Here is a 13076-nt window from a genome sequence, read left to right as displayed (position 1 = left end):
TATGTATCTGTTCATTATATATATATATATATATATATATATATATCTTGTTTACTTATTTGAATTTGTAGTATTAATAACAGTTATGATGATGATACTTATAAAATGCTTATTCTAGCAATTAAATACTAGTTTCACGGATATAAGAAAATAACTGATGATACAACACTCATCGTTGCTCTTTTTTGGGCCATGCCAAAGGAGGGGCATCTTTATGATGATGATTAGTATTCTTCAACATCAAATTATGGAGAATCAATGGAAAACATGTGCTTTCTTTGATAACCTTTGCGTATACTCACTGGTAGTTTCATTGGTAGAATCTAAATGGGTTCAGTCATATATTGCGGTCTGGATGTACTTTTGTAGTTGCAGATGCACGTCGTGTCTTCGACTCTCAACAACGGTGGCATTGATTAGACTTAAGGAAAACAAGGGAACATGACTGTTGCTTTTATCAGTTCAATATCCTATTATTTTCTTTACAAGGAAACGTGTTAAATATTTGTCACACGTTATTGATTAGTTAAAATTGTCATGTTATTGTTGACTGTAATGGCTCCAATGTACCATATTGACGTCAAAATCACGAAGAAAGAGACTAAAATTATAACGGATCAACTCCTATAACAGATAGTTTTAATAGTGGATGCCAACTTTGCCAATTTAAATAAGCTTAGCATCATTATATATTCACATGGGATAGATCTTACCGAACCGAACCATGATTTTGGAATCATCGGTTTTGATTTCTTGAAATCAGGAATCGGAACCGTCCGTTTTGATTCTGATTCGGACGATTTGGGTTCGATATTAACCTCAATTTTTTAATTAAAAAATAAATTAAAATATAAAAACATCAGAATTTTATTTCTAAAATTAAAAAAAGTATATATGCATAACTATAATAGGCAAGGCTGATATTAAAAAAAATAAAATAAAATAATAAAAATTTTAATCCAACTAAATACCTCTTTGGAAAAAAAATCTTTAATCAAACATAAAGTCTCTCTCATGACTCAAACTCATATTCATTTATTTAAATTTAACATTTTAGCCACTGTACTATATATAATATATAATTATCTTTAAAAATATTTCAACGGTTTAAAATCGAAACCATCAGTTTGGAACCGAAATCATCGGTTTTAGTCTTTCAAAATAAAAAATCAAAATCGAATCACCTAAAATCGGATTCAATTATATTTCTAACTTAATTCAATTTCGATTAGAACAGGAATAGGACAGTGTTAGATCCTTTTTCTGAGCTTTTGAATAATGTTTATTGAGTCTGTTTAGTTTATTTGTTTATTGAGTCGATTTGATTCAGTTAGAATCAAGTAGAGGTTTATCTAATATTTATTTATTATTAGAGTTCAAGTCATGATGGACTCTAGGTGGAACTCTATAAATAGGAATGTAATTGCTCCTTTTCAAAAATCTATGAAAAATACTATTATATCTTTTGACAAACCCTAGGAGGTCGATCCCCTCGAAGTGATCAAGAAGGGTCGATCCCCTCGAAGTGATCAAGGAGGGCCGATCCCCTCGAAGCGATCAAGGAGGCCGATCCCCTTGAAGCGATCATTATCATCCTCATTTCTCCCCTTTCTTCTATGATAAGACTTTAGGGTCTTATCATTTGGTATCAGAGCAATGATCCTTGGCGCAGCCCGCCGTAGTCTTGCTTCCCTTCTCCCCCACCACCACTACAAGGCAACTCTTTCTTCATCGTTGTCGTTGTTTCCGGCCAGCCCACCCGCCGCTGCTGCTCTCCGGCCAGCGCCCGCCATCGCCCCGCTTCCCGACCGGCGACCACCGCCGCCGCTGTTCCCCGGCCAGGAGACGACGTTGCCAGCGTCCATCCCAGCCCTACTGCCGCTGCCCGCCTCCCCTTGCGTCGCAGCGCAGATGCTCGATCTCTCCTCCTCGGCGATCGTTGGTGATGTTACGGTAAGTAACTTTTTTAGCCGTGGCCTCGGGGGCCAACGCGGCTGGTTCCGGGGTCCGAATGGCGGTGATCTTGCGCGACGTCCCTCGGGGTCTCTCGGCGGTCGGGCGCTGTGGTTCGGGTCAGCAGCTCAGGTCGGGAGGAAGCTCCGCCGCAGCGCCGGGAAGAGGCGACACCGACTCGCACCTGCACACAGGTGGGGCCGGGAGCTCGGTCCGACCCCTCCGACGATCAAGTAAGTGAAAGCGGAGAGGGTTTTGGAGGAAGAGAAGCCTCCGAGTGTGTGGTGCTTGTGTCGCTCCAAGTGAAGGAGTGGAAGTCCCCCATCATTTAGAACTCGGGGGTATTTATAGAGTAGTTTAGCGTTACCTGATGTGCCCTCCTGTCGGAGCAGGGCCGTACCTCTGACGACGCCTGTTGTCGTCGTGGGCGCTGCATGGAGGGCTAAGCTGCCTCAGGGTATGGCGCGCCTCGGTTGACACCTTCCCCTGCCTCGGCCGGTCGTGGGGGGTCAGATGATGAGACCGTCTGGGTACGATGAGTGAGGGTGCACATTATGTTGATGTTTAATGCTCGTCCCCTGGGGCAGTGTGCCGGCCAGGGGTGGCTGACGTCGTGGCGTGTTACGTCAAATCTGTTTTTACCCCTATCAGGTGACGCTGCTCTCAGCTAAGCCACCACCACTGCCTCTCCACCGCCGCCTGCCACCCCTTGGGTCGCGGTCGTAGCGGTCGATTGTCGCCCTCCTCGCGGCGACCGAAACAGGGCAACTCACGGATTGCCCTTGTTCCCAGCCGCGTCACCACCACTTTTCCCAGCCGCATCGCCGTCACTCGATCACCTGGCCAGCGACCTCTTCTCCTCGCGTCCCCATCTCGCTCGAGCGAGAAGGACCGTCGGCACCGCAGTCGTAGCCGCCGGTTGCCGCAGCCCCTCCTTGCAGCGGTTGCAGAAACAGAGCTTCCTCTGTTGCCGCAGCCCCTCGTCGATCGCAGCCACGCCTCGAGCGCCATCGCCTTCCATCCGACCCACCACCATTGTCAGCCACCGTGCGGTGACCGCTGCTCGCCTCCCAACCGCCGCTCCCCCTGGCTCGGGCAAGAATGACCGTCGCCACTCCCCCTTGCTCTGCCCCCTTGGTGGCCGAAACAGGGCAATCCTCTTGCTGCTGCGAACGACTGCCACCACCGTCGCCGCTGCTGCCCAGCCAGCGACGACGCCGCTCGCCACCCAGCCTGCCACCGTCGATTCCTATTTTCCTCTGTAGCCTCAACCTCGGCAACACCACCGCAGCCGCCCTCCAATAGCACACGCAGCAAGCTCTTGTGTGGTCGCTTCAACCTCGGCAACGCACACACCGACTCGTCTTCTCAACCTTGGCCGCTTCAACGACATTGTTGTGTCCTCAACCGTACGCGATCTCTCGACATCACCAACGCCTCCGTAGTGTGGTAGAGACAGAGCAACGCTGCCTTCCATCCGCATCGTCATAACCACCGCAGCGACAGGCCCTTGGTGACGCTACCCCCAGCTGCAGCCACATCAACGCAGTCGCCTTCCAACCCCTGCGCTCTCACCCCACACAGTGATAGAAACAGGGCAGCTACTCTTCCTCCAACGCAGCGACCGCAGCACTACCCTTGGTGTCCACCTCCTCGGCAACTTCGCATCGACAGTGTTTATGCCCTTGTCCGACACCAAAAACAAGAGTTAAGATTACAGATTTGCAGTCTTACGCAATGGCTACTGATAACTCGGTGAAAGCACAAATGGAAGCATTGGAAATCAGAATTGAGAACCGACTGCAAGAAACACTTAATGATTTCAAAAAGAGTCTACTGGAGAGCCTCAGCAAATTTCAACAAAATGGGGGCTCAAGTTCTACGTTGCACAGATCTGAAAATACAGGAAAATGACCCCAAGATTGTGACACAATCTACTCATACATGAAGGTGGATGGACAGCTCTCAAAAATTTATCAGACTTCTACAGTGTTGGAATATCAGAGTAGGTTTGAAAGATTATCAAATCAAGCTAGAGATTGGTCAGAACGACAACTTCTGGATACATTTATTGAAGGTCTTATTCCAGAGATCCGATGTGAAGTTAAGACTCGTCAACCTCGCACTATGATAGCTGCGATCTCATTCGCACATCTACATGAGAAAAAAATCAACAGGGAAAATCATGGAAACAGAAGTGACAATAACCAGATGATCAGTAAGCCACCAGCCCTATCTATTCCCAACCAAAGCCTTGACACCCGAAGACTAACCCAAGAAGAACTTAAGGAAAGATCAGCAAAGGGTTTGTACTATGATGAAAAGTAGAGTATGGAGTACCGATGTAAACAAGGGCAACTTCTAATGATTGAGCCAATTAGAGAGAAACCAGAAGTAAAAGTGTTGGACTCCGATCATAAAGGTATCAAAACTGGTGAAGATATTGAAGTCATCACACATACAGTGCATGCATTGGCTGGCTACACTAACCCACAAACTATGAAAATCGGAGGAACTTTGAAACATCAACCTGTTACTATTTGGATTGATACAGATAGCACTAATAATTTTATGGACAGGAAAGTTGCAGCCCAATTAGCTCACCACATTGAAGGCTGTGATGTATTTGAAGCTGATGGACGAATTTTAACTTATGATAGCAAAGGCTAGGAATTTCTTGCAACAATTACTACACTGTAAGATCGACTTATTGGTTACACTGTCAAAAAGTGGAGACCATACTTACTTGATCAACGGGTTGTGATGCGATGCAGATAGTCTATGGCTAAAGTGCCGAAAGAGAAGCTCCCCGAGATTGATGCTGCTCAGCCTTAAGGACAAGATTGATTTGAAGAGTGAGGAACTGTTATGACCCTTTTTCTGAGCTTTTGAATAATGTTTATTGAGTATGTTTAGTCCATTTGTTTATTGAGTTGGTTTGGTTCAGTTAGAGTCAAGTAGAGGTTTATCTAATATTTATTTATTATTAGAGTTCAAGTCATAATAGACTCTAGGTGGAACTCTATAAATAGGGATGTAATTGCTTCTTTTCAAAAATATATGAAAAATACTATTATGTTTTTTGACAAACCCTAGGAGGCCGATCCCCTCGAAGTAATCAAGGAGGGTCGATCCCCTCGAAGTGATCAAGGAGGGCCGATCCCCTCGAAGCGATCAAGGAGGCCGATCCCCTCGAAGCGATCATTATCATCCTCATTTCTCCCTTTTCTTCTATGATAAAACTTTAGGGTTTTCTCATTTGGTATCAGAGTCTACGATAAGACTTTAGGGTCTTATCAAACAGAACCACAGCAAGCTTCGACCAACATGAAGTTCATGTTACGAGTGTCCATAGTACAAGTCTAATGAACTTTGTAGACAGCTGTACCGTCTTTTGAGTCGTGCAAATTTCTACTTTTATGGTATCATTGAAAGATAGCTTCTTATCTTGCTACTTGTATCGTGCTGTTGTTTCATGTTTTATACATTCTTCCATGCGATCTTCCTAAACTACGGGAATCTCCCTTTTCTAACAGGTTTGAGACAGGTAGACGAGGAAAAGGCTGCTGTTCGAGAGAGGGAAGAGAAGGGATGGAGTCGGTGGAGATCTCGCTGTTACTACTACCACTGTTACGATTGAGTTCAATGGATTCAAAAAGAGCAGAAAGTGCATCCGCAGTCATACCTTTCACACTACCTTTCGACTGTTGTGGTAATATCAGCATCGCATATCCTCTCGGCATAGGCAATGGCTGCCACTGTCCGGGCTTCAATCTTTCCTGCATACACCGCACCACCACATCTCCTAGGCTCTTCTTCGGTGATGGCAAGATCGAGGTTATGAAAATTTGATTTGGATACTGGGATGGTACATGTCAAATTACCCATTATCATCATGGGTGTGGATGTGAAGTCCATCAGCACTTCAGTGATTGATCTCGGCGGCTGGCCTTACAGTTTTAACTCGGCGGGACAGAAAACAGATTGTATGTGTCCGGTTGCAGCGCGATCGTCGATCTAATGAATTCCAATACCGGTATGACTACCGATACTTGCACGACTATATGCTCTATCAGTGGCAACCGGCACTGCATATTTCAGCTCTCTAGTTGGAGCCACACTTCTCTAGGGATTCGCTTAACTCGACTCAACCAGACCAATCTTGATTTGGTTAATGCCACAAACATCAAGGCCATTTATTATGATGCAAACAATGTTCCCGAACAGGATGTCGAACGAACAGTGAAGGGCGGGAGCACGGAAGTGGAGGCGACCTTAGCGTGGTACATCAATGACCATCCCACATGTGAAGATGCTCGTAAGAATCCGAAGGCTTACGCGTGGCTAAGTCGCAACAGTGATTTCTACAACATTCTTAATTATGCCTACACGAATTCTAGCGTTGGATACCGCTGTGGATGTTGTTCTCTTAGTTATCAGGGCAATCCCTATCTACCCAATGGCTGCCAAGGTGATGTTCCTCCTCCTCTCTCTTTATGTGCGTTCAATTCAGTAAGCGAAGCAAGGATACGTAGTGACTGATACAAGTTAGGGACATGCTAATCTTCCTTTTTTGTAGCTTCTCTGTTATAATTTATTACTTATAATTTTTTAGCATTCAAAGAGTCAAAAGAGATGATGACTTGTGTAGACATCTATGCCTAATATTGCAAAAGGTCTTTGATCGTACTTTCTGAAAAAACAAAAAAAAACATGGCGACACTCTTACAACTGCATGCTTCCAACAATTCTTGATGTATGCTACGAGTTTAAAGATATAAATCATACAGTTTGCTTTGGCCATCCGAATAAGTATGCTTATGGCGACTCTGGCCATATATTGACAGATCCATCTTTTGCACGTTATCCGACAAATGACTGCGCGACAAAGTGTGGGAGTGTGGACATCTTATTTCCAGTTGGTCTGAAAGAGGGCTGTAAGAGAGACCGATCATTTGCTCTAACGTGCAACCAGACGTCCAATCCTCCCGCTTTCGTCTTCCAATACGGCTACATAGTGAGTAAAATATCATTGGAGAAAGAGCAATTGAAAATTGGGGCAATTTTCATTTGCAAAGTAATGTAATGTAATGTAAATTAGCAAAGAATACCGTTCATTTGCAAAAATAAACTGTCAATGTTAATAATGGAATATTCAATTGTCAATGAGCACCTCAGAAAATTAAGTTATATAGAATATGTGAATATGTGACAGAAGGCATGTATATAGTTACCACAATTTTGATAAGCATATTTAAAAGATTGGTCTCCAAAGACACCGTGAGATCTTTGGAGCTGACAGGCCTACTATTAAAGAAGTTGAGTATAAATTACAAGATTTGTGGAGGATTATAATGAAAAAAAAGGAATAAACTGTACTGCAAAAAGTAAAAAATAAAAATAAATTGACTGTCTACTTAGTGATACATTTTATGCTTTCTCTAAATCGATTGCCGGAAGAGCTCAGGACACAACGAGAAATTATAGCTTAGAGTAGGAATTTATGTGGTCACAATATTATCCACGATGAGTATATTTCCATTTAGTACTCATTTTTGTATTGGCTACTTGCTCACAACCTCTTATGGCTTCAACAATTCAACATGTTTAGATGTAACATCAGTTTCAATTATCTCATTATATATATATATATATATATATATATATATATATATATATAAACAACTAGAAGTTTCGCTATGTTGCCATGGGAGAAATCAGACTCAATCATGTGATTCAATCTACGAAGAAAAATAAAGTAATAGGGCCCAGCAGTAATATCATTATCTTGTATGTGTATATGAACGGTCAACGTTAATCCAAAATTAATATGGTACATGACATTTCAATAATGTTGAATCTCGGATTTCGACGATGAAATCAATTGTCATTTGTTATCTAATATATATGTTGAGATAAGTGTGTAGGATTAACTACGATGAAAGTAAGACATGCAGCACGAGTTGCGCCGGAGTCAAGACTATGATCACATTAAGAGTTCGAGAGTTCGACGGAAGTCCGGATAGTCGTCGGAGGTTCTGCGGGAATAAATCCGAGAAGTCCAGGAGTCTGCCAAAGAAGCTCGTCAGAACTCGCCAAGTGGATCGTTGCAAGTCCAGGAGTTTGCCAGAAGTCCGCAGGAGCATCGTCGAAGGTTCGTTGGATGTTCGTCGGAAGAAGCGATTGATGCACCGGAGCAAGTTGCAGTAAATGTCTTAAGAAATATCGTAGTTAGCATGATGATTAAGTTAGAAATGGGAGGTGATCCCATTAACTTAATCTTGGGGCAATTGGACCCTTGATAGACCCAGATTGGGCCGAATGGATCAGCCCATTCAGACCCAGATTTCCTGACTGGCAATGACACTGCCTAGGAGCTCAATCTCCCAGGAAAGCTGGGCGATGGCACCGCCCAAGCCAGGCAGTGGAACCGCCTGAGCTCGATCTCCGAGCTCTGGCAGGTAGTGAAACTACCCCTATCAGGAGGTGGCACCGCCTAGGAGCTCGGTCTCCGAGCTCTGCCAGGCGATGGAACCGCCCTTGTCAGGAGGTGGCACCGTCGAGGAGCTCGGTCTCCGAGCTCTGCCAGGCGGTGCAACCGCCCCTGTCAGGAGGTAGCACCGCCCAAAGGCTCAGTCTTCGAGCTCTGCTAGGCAGTGCAACCACCCCGGTCAGGCGATGGAACCACCAGACCCCGGAATTCCGGAAAATGACAGTTTTGATCTCGGAATTCAAACTGGGTTGAGGCCTATAAATACCCCACCCTTTCAGCAATGAAAGGGCATCGAAAAACACCGAAAATCCAATCTTATTCCGTGATTTTTAGAGCTCAAAATTGTTGTATAAGTTAGAAGTTCACCTCCCTCTTTTCTTCCAAGTCATAATCATTCAAGAGAGGAGTGAAATTTCTGTAAGGGTTGTCTCCTAAGCCCGTCAAAAGGAGTGAAACTGTAAAAGGGTGGTTGCCCTCGCTCATTGAAGGAAGGCCTCTAGTGGACGTTGATGACCTCATCGGAGGAGGAAGCCAAAAGTGGATTAGGTCAAGATTGACCGAACCACTCTAAATATCGATTTGCATTTACATTCTTGTTCTCTATCTTAAGTGCAAACTGCCTTCATCGATTTACTTTAACGTTACTTCGCTTGATTTTAAGTTAAAGTATTTTCTGAATCGGCGTTTATACGGAAATCAGTTTTATCGTACGAACATCATATTTCGGTTTGCACTTACATTCTGATTTCTATCATAACTGCAAACTGCCTTTATAGATTTACTTTAACGTCATCTCGCTTGATCTTAAGTTAAAGTAATCTTAGAATCGACTTTCACACCGAAATCACTTTTATCGTACGAACACAGTTTTATCGTCGAAAGTTTTCCGCTGCACTAATTCACCTCCCCCCCCACCCCTCTTAATACTCTTGATCCTAACAAATAATAATTTCCACAACTAATACAATATTCCAGTATCCCATTAGTAATTTTAATTTTTCAAAGAGTAAATGGTGAAAGATGGGTTTACGATCCAAGCACTTTATTTGTGTTTCGGACTTCCAATAGTAGGAAAGGCTACGTCTTGGTGGGATATGGGCCAAAGATTGATCTATGTCCACGAGATACGAAGATGAATGATGATGGATTACTAGTTAGCTATCACATGCTTATGGCTTTACTAGCACTTAGCAATCTCGTAATATCTTATTTACCTGTTTCAAGTGATTTATTTAACTATATATATATATATATATATATATATATATATATATATATATATATATATATATATATATATATATCACCAGTTCGAGTCTCCCGACTTCTTGTCTTCTCCACCATGGCTGCTGCCGGTGATTCCCTTTCTCAGCCCTCGCCTCTCACGCCGAGTCCCCCGCTGCCACTGGTCCCAAACCCTTCTCCACCCTCAAAGACGCGATCCGCCCCGAATCCGAACCTGACCGTGTCGCGGAACTCTTCCAGTCCTCCGTCCACCTTCCCTGCTTCCACTCCCAGCGCCGCGCCCCCTCTTCGTCCTCACCGTCCGGAAGCTCGCCCGTGCCCGCCGCCCCGACCTTGTCAACCGCCTCCTATCCGACCCCAAGTCCCCCGAGTCCGAGGGCTTCATCATCCGTCTCATCTCCCTTTACTCTGCCGCTGGCATGCCTGACCACGCCGCCGCCGCCGCCGCCCCTTCAACCGCATACCAGACCTCCTTGGCAGGCCCCGCTCCGATAAATCCCTCTCCGCCTTCCTTTCCGACTACTTCCACAATCGCCTATTTGATCTCATCATCGAGACCTTTGACCGTGCACCGAGGGAACTCTGTATTGCTCCTGGCATCGTCTCTTATAATATTCTGCTTCGATCTGTGTGTGAAAAAGGTGATTTTGAAACCGCCCGCAATGTGCTCGACGAAATGAGCAATAAAAGAGTTCAGCCGGATTTCGTTTCTTACAAGACTCTCTTGGATGGGTACTTGAACGAAGGGGATGTCGATTAGTTTAAAGAGATTCTGAAGGAAGCCTTGAACAAGGAATTGAAACCTAATGTTGTTGCCTACAATTGTAGGATTTCCAAGTGTCAAAATTCAGATAACTTTAAAGCCGAAGAATTGCTCAATGCGATAGCACCAATTTACCATATTGATCTCAAAATCACGAAGATGAAGGAACCTCTATTCCAAGAAAAATTCTAACGGACCAACCTCAATAATAGAAAGTTTTAATAGTGGATGCTAACTTTGCCAATTTAAGGAAGCCTAGCATCAATATATATTCACACAATGGGACAGCTCTGACCAGACCGAACTTTGATTTTGGAATCATCGATTTTGATTTCTTGAAATTAGGAATCGAAACCATCGGTTTTGATATTATTCATCTAACACCTTCCAGCCTCAAGGACAAGTGCGTTTCACAAATGAAAATATTATTCATCAAACACCTTCCGGCATCAAGTACAAGTGCGCATCACAAAAGAAGAAGAAGGCGAGTTTATTTTCAGACCGAGTTTTGCAAAGATGACGCAGAAAACACTCCACTCCAGTGGTTCTAACTCTTCACCAACTGATGAATGTTGATGGGGTTGGCTATCAATGGCGGTCCATAGAGTGCCAGCTGAGTCATCGTTTTGTGCAAAGCCTGGGAGGGATGACTCAAGTCCCAGAAGGCGTATTGGTCACGGTTGCTGCAGTATGTGGAGTTCGGCAGGCAGGCAAACTCGGCGTTCAATCTCCCACCTCCACAGCACGCAGCTTTGAGCTCCGTAAACCCTGGAGATAGCAGCATCATCAGGTCAACTGCTTGCAGGAAAAGATAAATGGTGAAAGTGACAATTTTCTGCGAGATGCATACTCACCATATTTTTGGGGATCAGAGAAGATTTGGGTGAACATTTCATATAAGTCTCCGAACGAGTACTGGAATCCCTTCAATGACATGCTGAGGTCCTTCAGGAGGGCCTTTGTGGCAGTCTTGAAGCGTAGACAAAGATCATTTAAATCTTCGTTGCAGCCATACGAAGAAATTGCGACTCTGACCATCGGAACACACCCAATCGGTGCAACTCCCAGGACTGCAAATTTTCGTGCTCCGAGATCATATAGCCTCTGCCATAATTATAACTTCAGTCAGCGTTTATGATAATTATGACTTGCGATTTAGTGTACTCACGTGAGCTCTTTACTTGCTTGTAACATATAGGATATATAATAGAGAGAGCGAGAGGGTGAGAGGAGACCTCTATTTGATGCTTGAACTTGTCGAGTAGAAGAACGACGACTTCATCCTTCTGAGTGCTGTTTCCCGGACTGAGAAGAGAATACAGCGCGTAGATGTCATTGCTCCCAACGATCAAGTGAACGAGAGACTTCTCCAGGAAGACAGCAGCAGACTTATTCCCTAATCTTTCCGTGTGGTTCGCCGCAACCTGCTCGAAGTCTTCAATCTGTGTCGCCATGGCGATCACATCTCCGCCCTGCCACCATCAGGTCATCAAAGACAGTCACTGACAGTAGTCCACAACACCGTATCAATCTCATCACCGAAGACTTAACTGTGGTATCGAGAATCCCTGCCCCACCAGATGCGAAGTTTACTCCTCTCAGCATCTGATTCCCATTGGAAAGAGAAAGGAAAGGTGGCGGGCTCATCGCTAAGCCTACTGCTTTGGCTTTAAGCAGCGCGAAGCAAACAAGTTAGAATAAGCGGAGGAAAACACTGCAGCGTCGACATTAGAACTGAAGTAATGCATACCGACGTAATCGGCGTAGTTGAAGCCATTGGTGAACCTCCCGGTGGGAGTTCGTCCAGGGTAATCGATTCCCCAGGGAGGGAAGTTGACCTTCGGTGCATCGCTGGGCAAGAAGTTGTTGTTCCCGACGTCGACGGTGGAGTCTCCGAACACAAAGACCGCAGGTGAAACTGCAGCTGTCGTTAGCGTGGAGAGAGCAGCCAAGAACAAGTTGAGGAGGAGGAAGGTGTTCGTCTTTGTTACGGTCAGTAACTGTTCAGCCGTGACCCTGAGGTCGTCGCGGCTTGGTTCGGGTCCGGAAGGTGGCGGTCAAAGGATGGGGAGCTCCTCGAGCCCGCTGAGTCTCCGAAGGCGGCGATCTCCGAAGGCTTCGCACCTGCACCAAGGTCGGGTCGGGGCGCTCGACCCGACCCCTCCGATGAGCCAGTCAGCGAAAGAGGTGGAGGGGGTTTTTTCGGAGGAGAAACCTCACCGTGTTCAGTATGTTAAGAGCCTCCCTATTCGCTAGGGACTTCCGGGTATTTGTAGAAGAGGTTAGCATTACTTGACTTGCCCGCCTGCTGGAGTGAGGGGGTACCTCCGATGGCGTTTGACGCGGCTCCTGGGGTCGCGTGGTGGAGCGGTTCGTAGCAGGGTATGGGCGGGGGATCAGGTCGCTGTCCTGTCTCATCATGGTCAACCGTGCGAGGTCGGAGGTCGCCGCTCAACAGCGGGAGTTGTCAGGGCGGGTCCAGTCAGCGTTATTGCTTTTCCTGGAGCTGTCGTCACGAGGCGTCATTCGGCCATTATTTGCCCTATCATATTCCCCCCCGGAAAGGAGCCATGCGCCGGTGGCGACGGGGGAAGGGAGCTCGAGGCATGGCTGTGTCTCTTC

General features: G+C 45.4%; 1 protein-coding gene across 1 annotated transcript; it reads right to left on the bottom strand.

Annotated features, from left to right (window-relative positions):
• Positions 1 to 10862: 10862 nt before the first annotated feature.
• LOC135631583 (GDSL esterase/lipase At5g55050-like) lies at positions 10863 to 12875 on the bottom strand. Its single transcript, XM_065139317.1, has 6 exons — positions 12780 to 12875; positions 12205 to 12436; positions 12006 to 12121; positions 11690 to 11926; positions 11309 to 11558; positions 10863 to 11222 (listed from the first exon to the last, which is right to left on the bottom strand). Exons 1-6 carry the CDS (start codon positions 12873 to 12875, stop codon positions 11002 to 11004), a joined length of 1152 nt encoding a protein of 383 aa, XP_064995389.1. The 3' UTR covers positions 10863 to 11001.
• Between the last annotated feature and the right edge of the window lie 201 nt (positions 12876 to 13076).

This window comes from Musa acuminata, chromosome BXJ3-2 (genome assembly GCF_036884655.1).
Source record: "Musa acuminata AAA Group cultivar baxijiao chromosome BXJ3-2, Cavendish_Baxijiao_AAA, whole genome shotgun sequence".
In the NCBI taxonomy this organism is placed as follows: Eukaryota; Viridiplantae; Streptophyta; class Magnoliopsida; order Zingiberales; family Musaceae; genus Musa; species Musa acuminata.
This window is presented reverse-complemented; position numbering and strand designations above follow the sequence as displayed.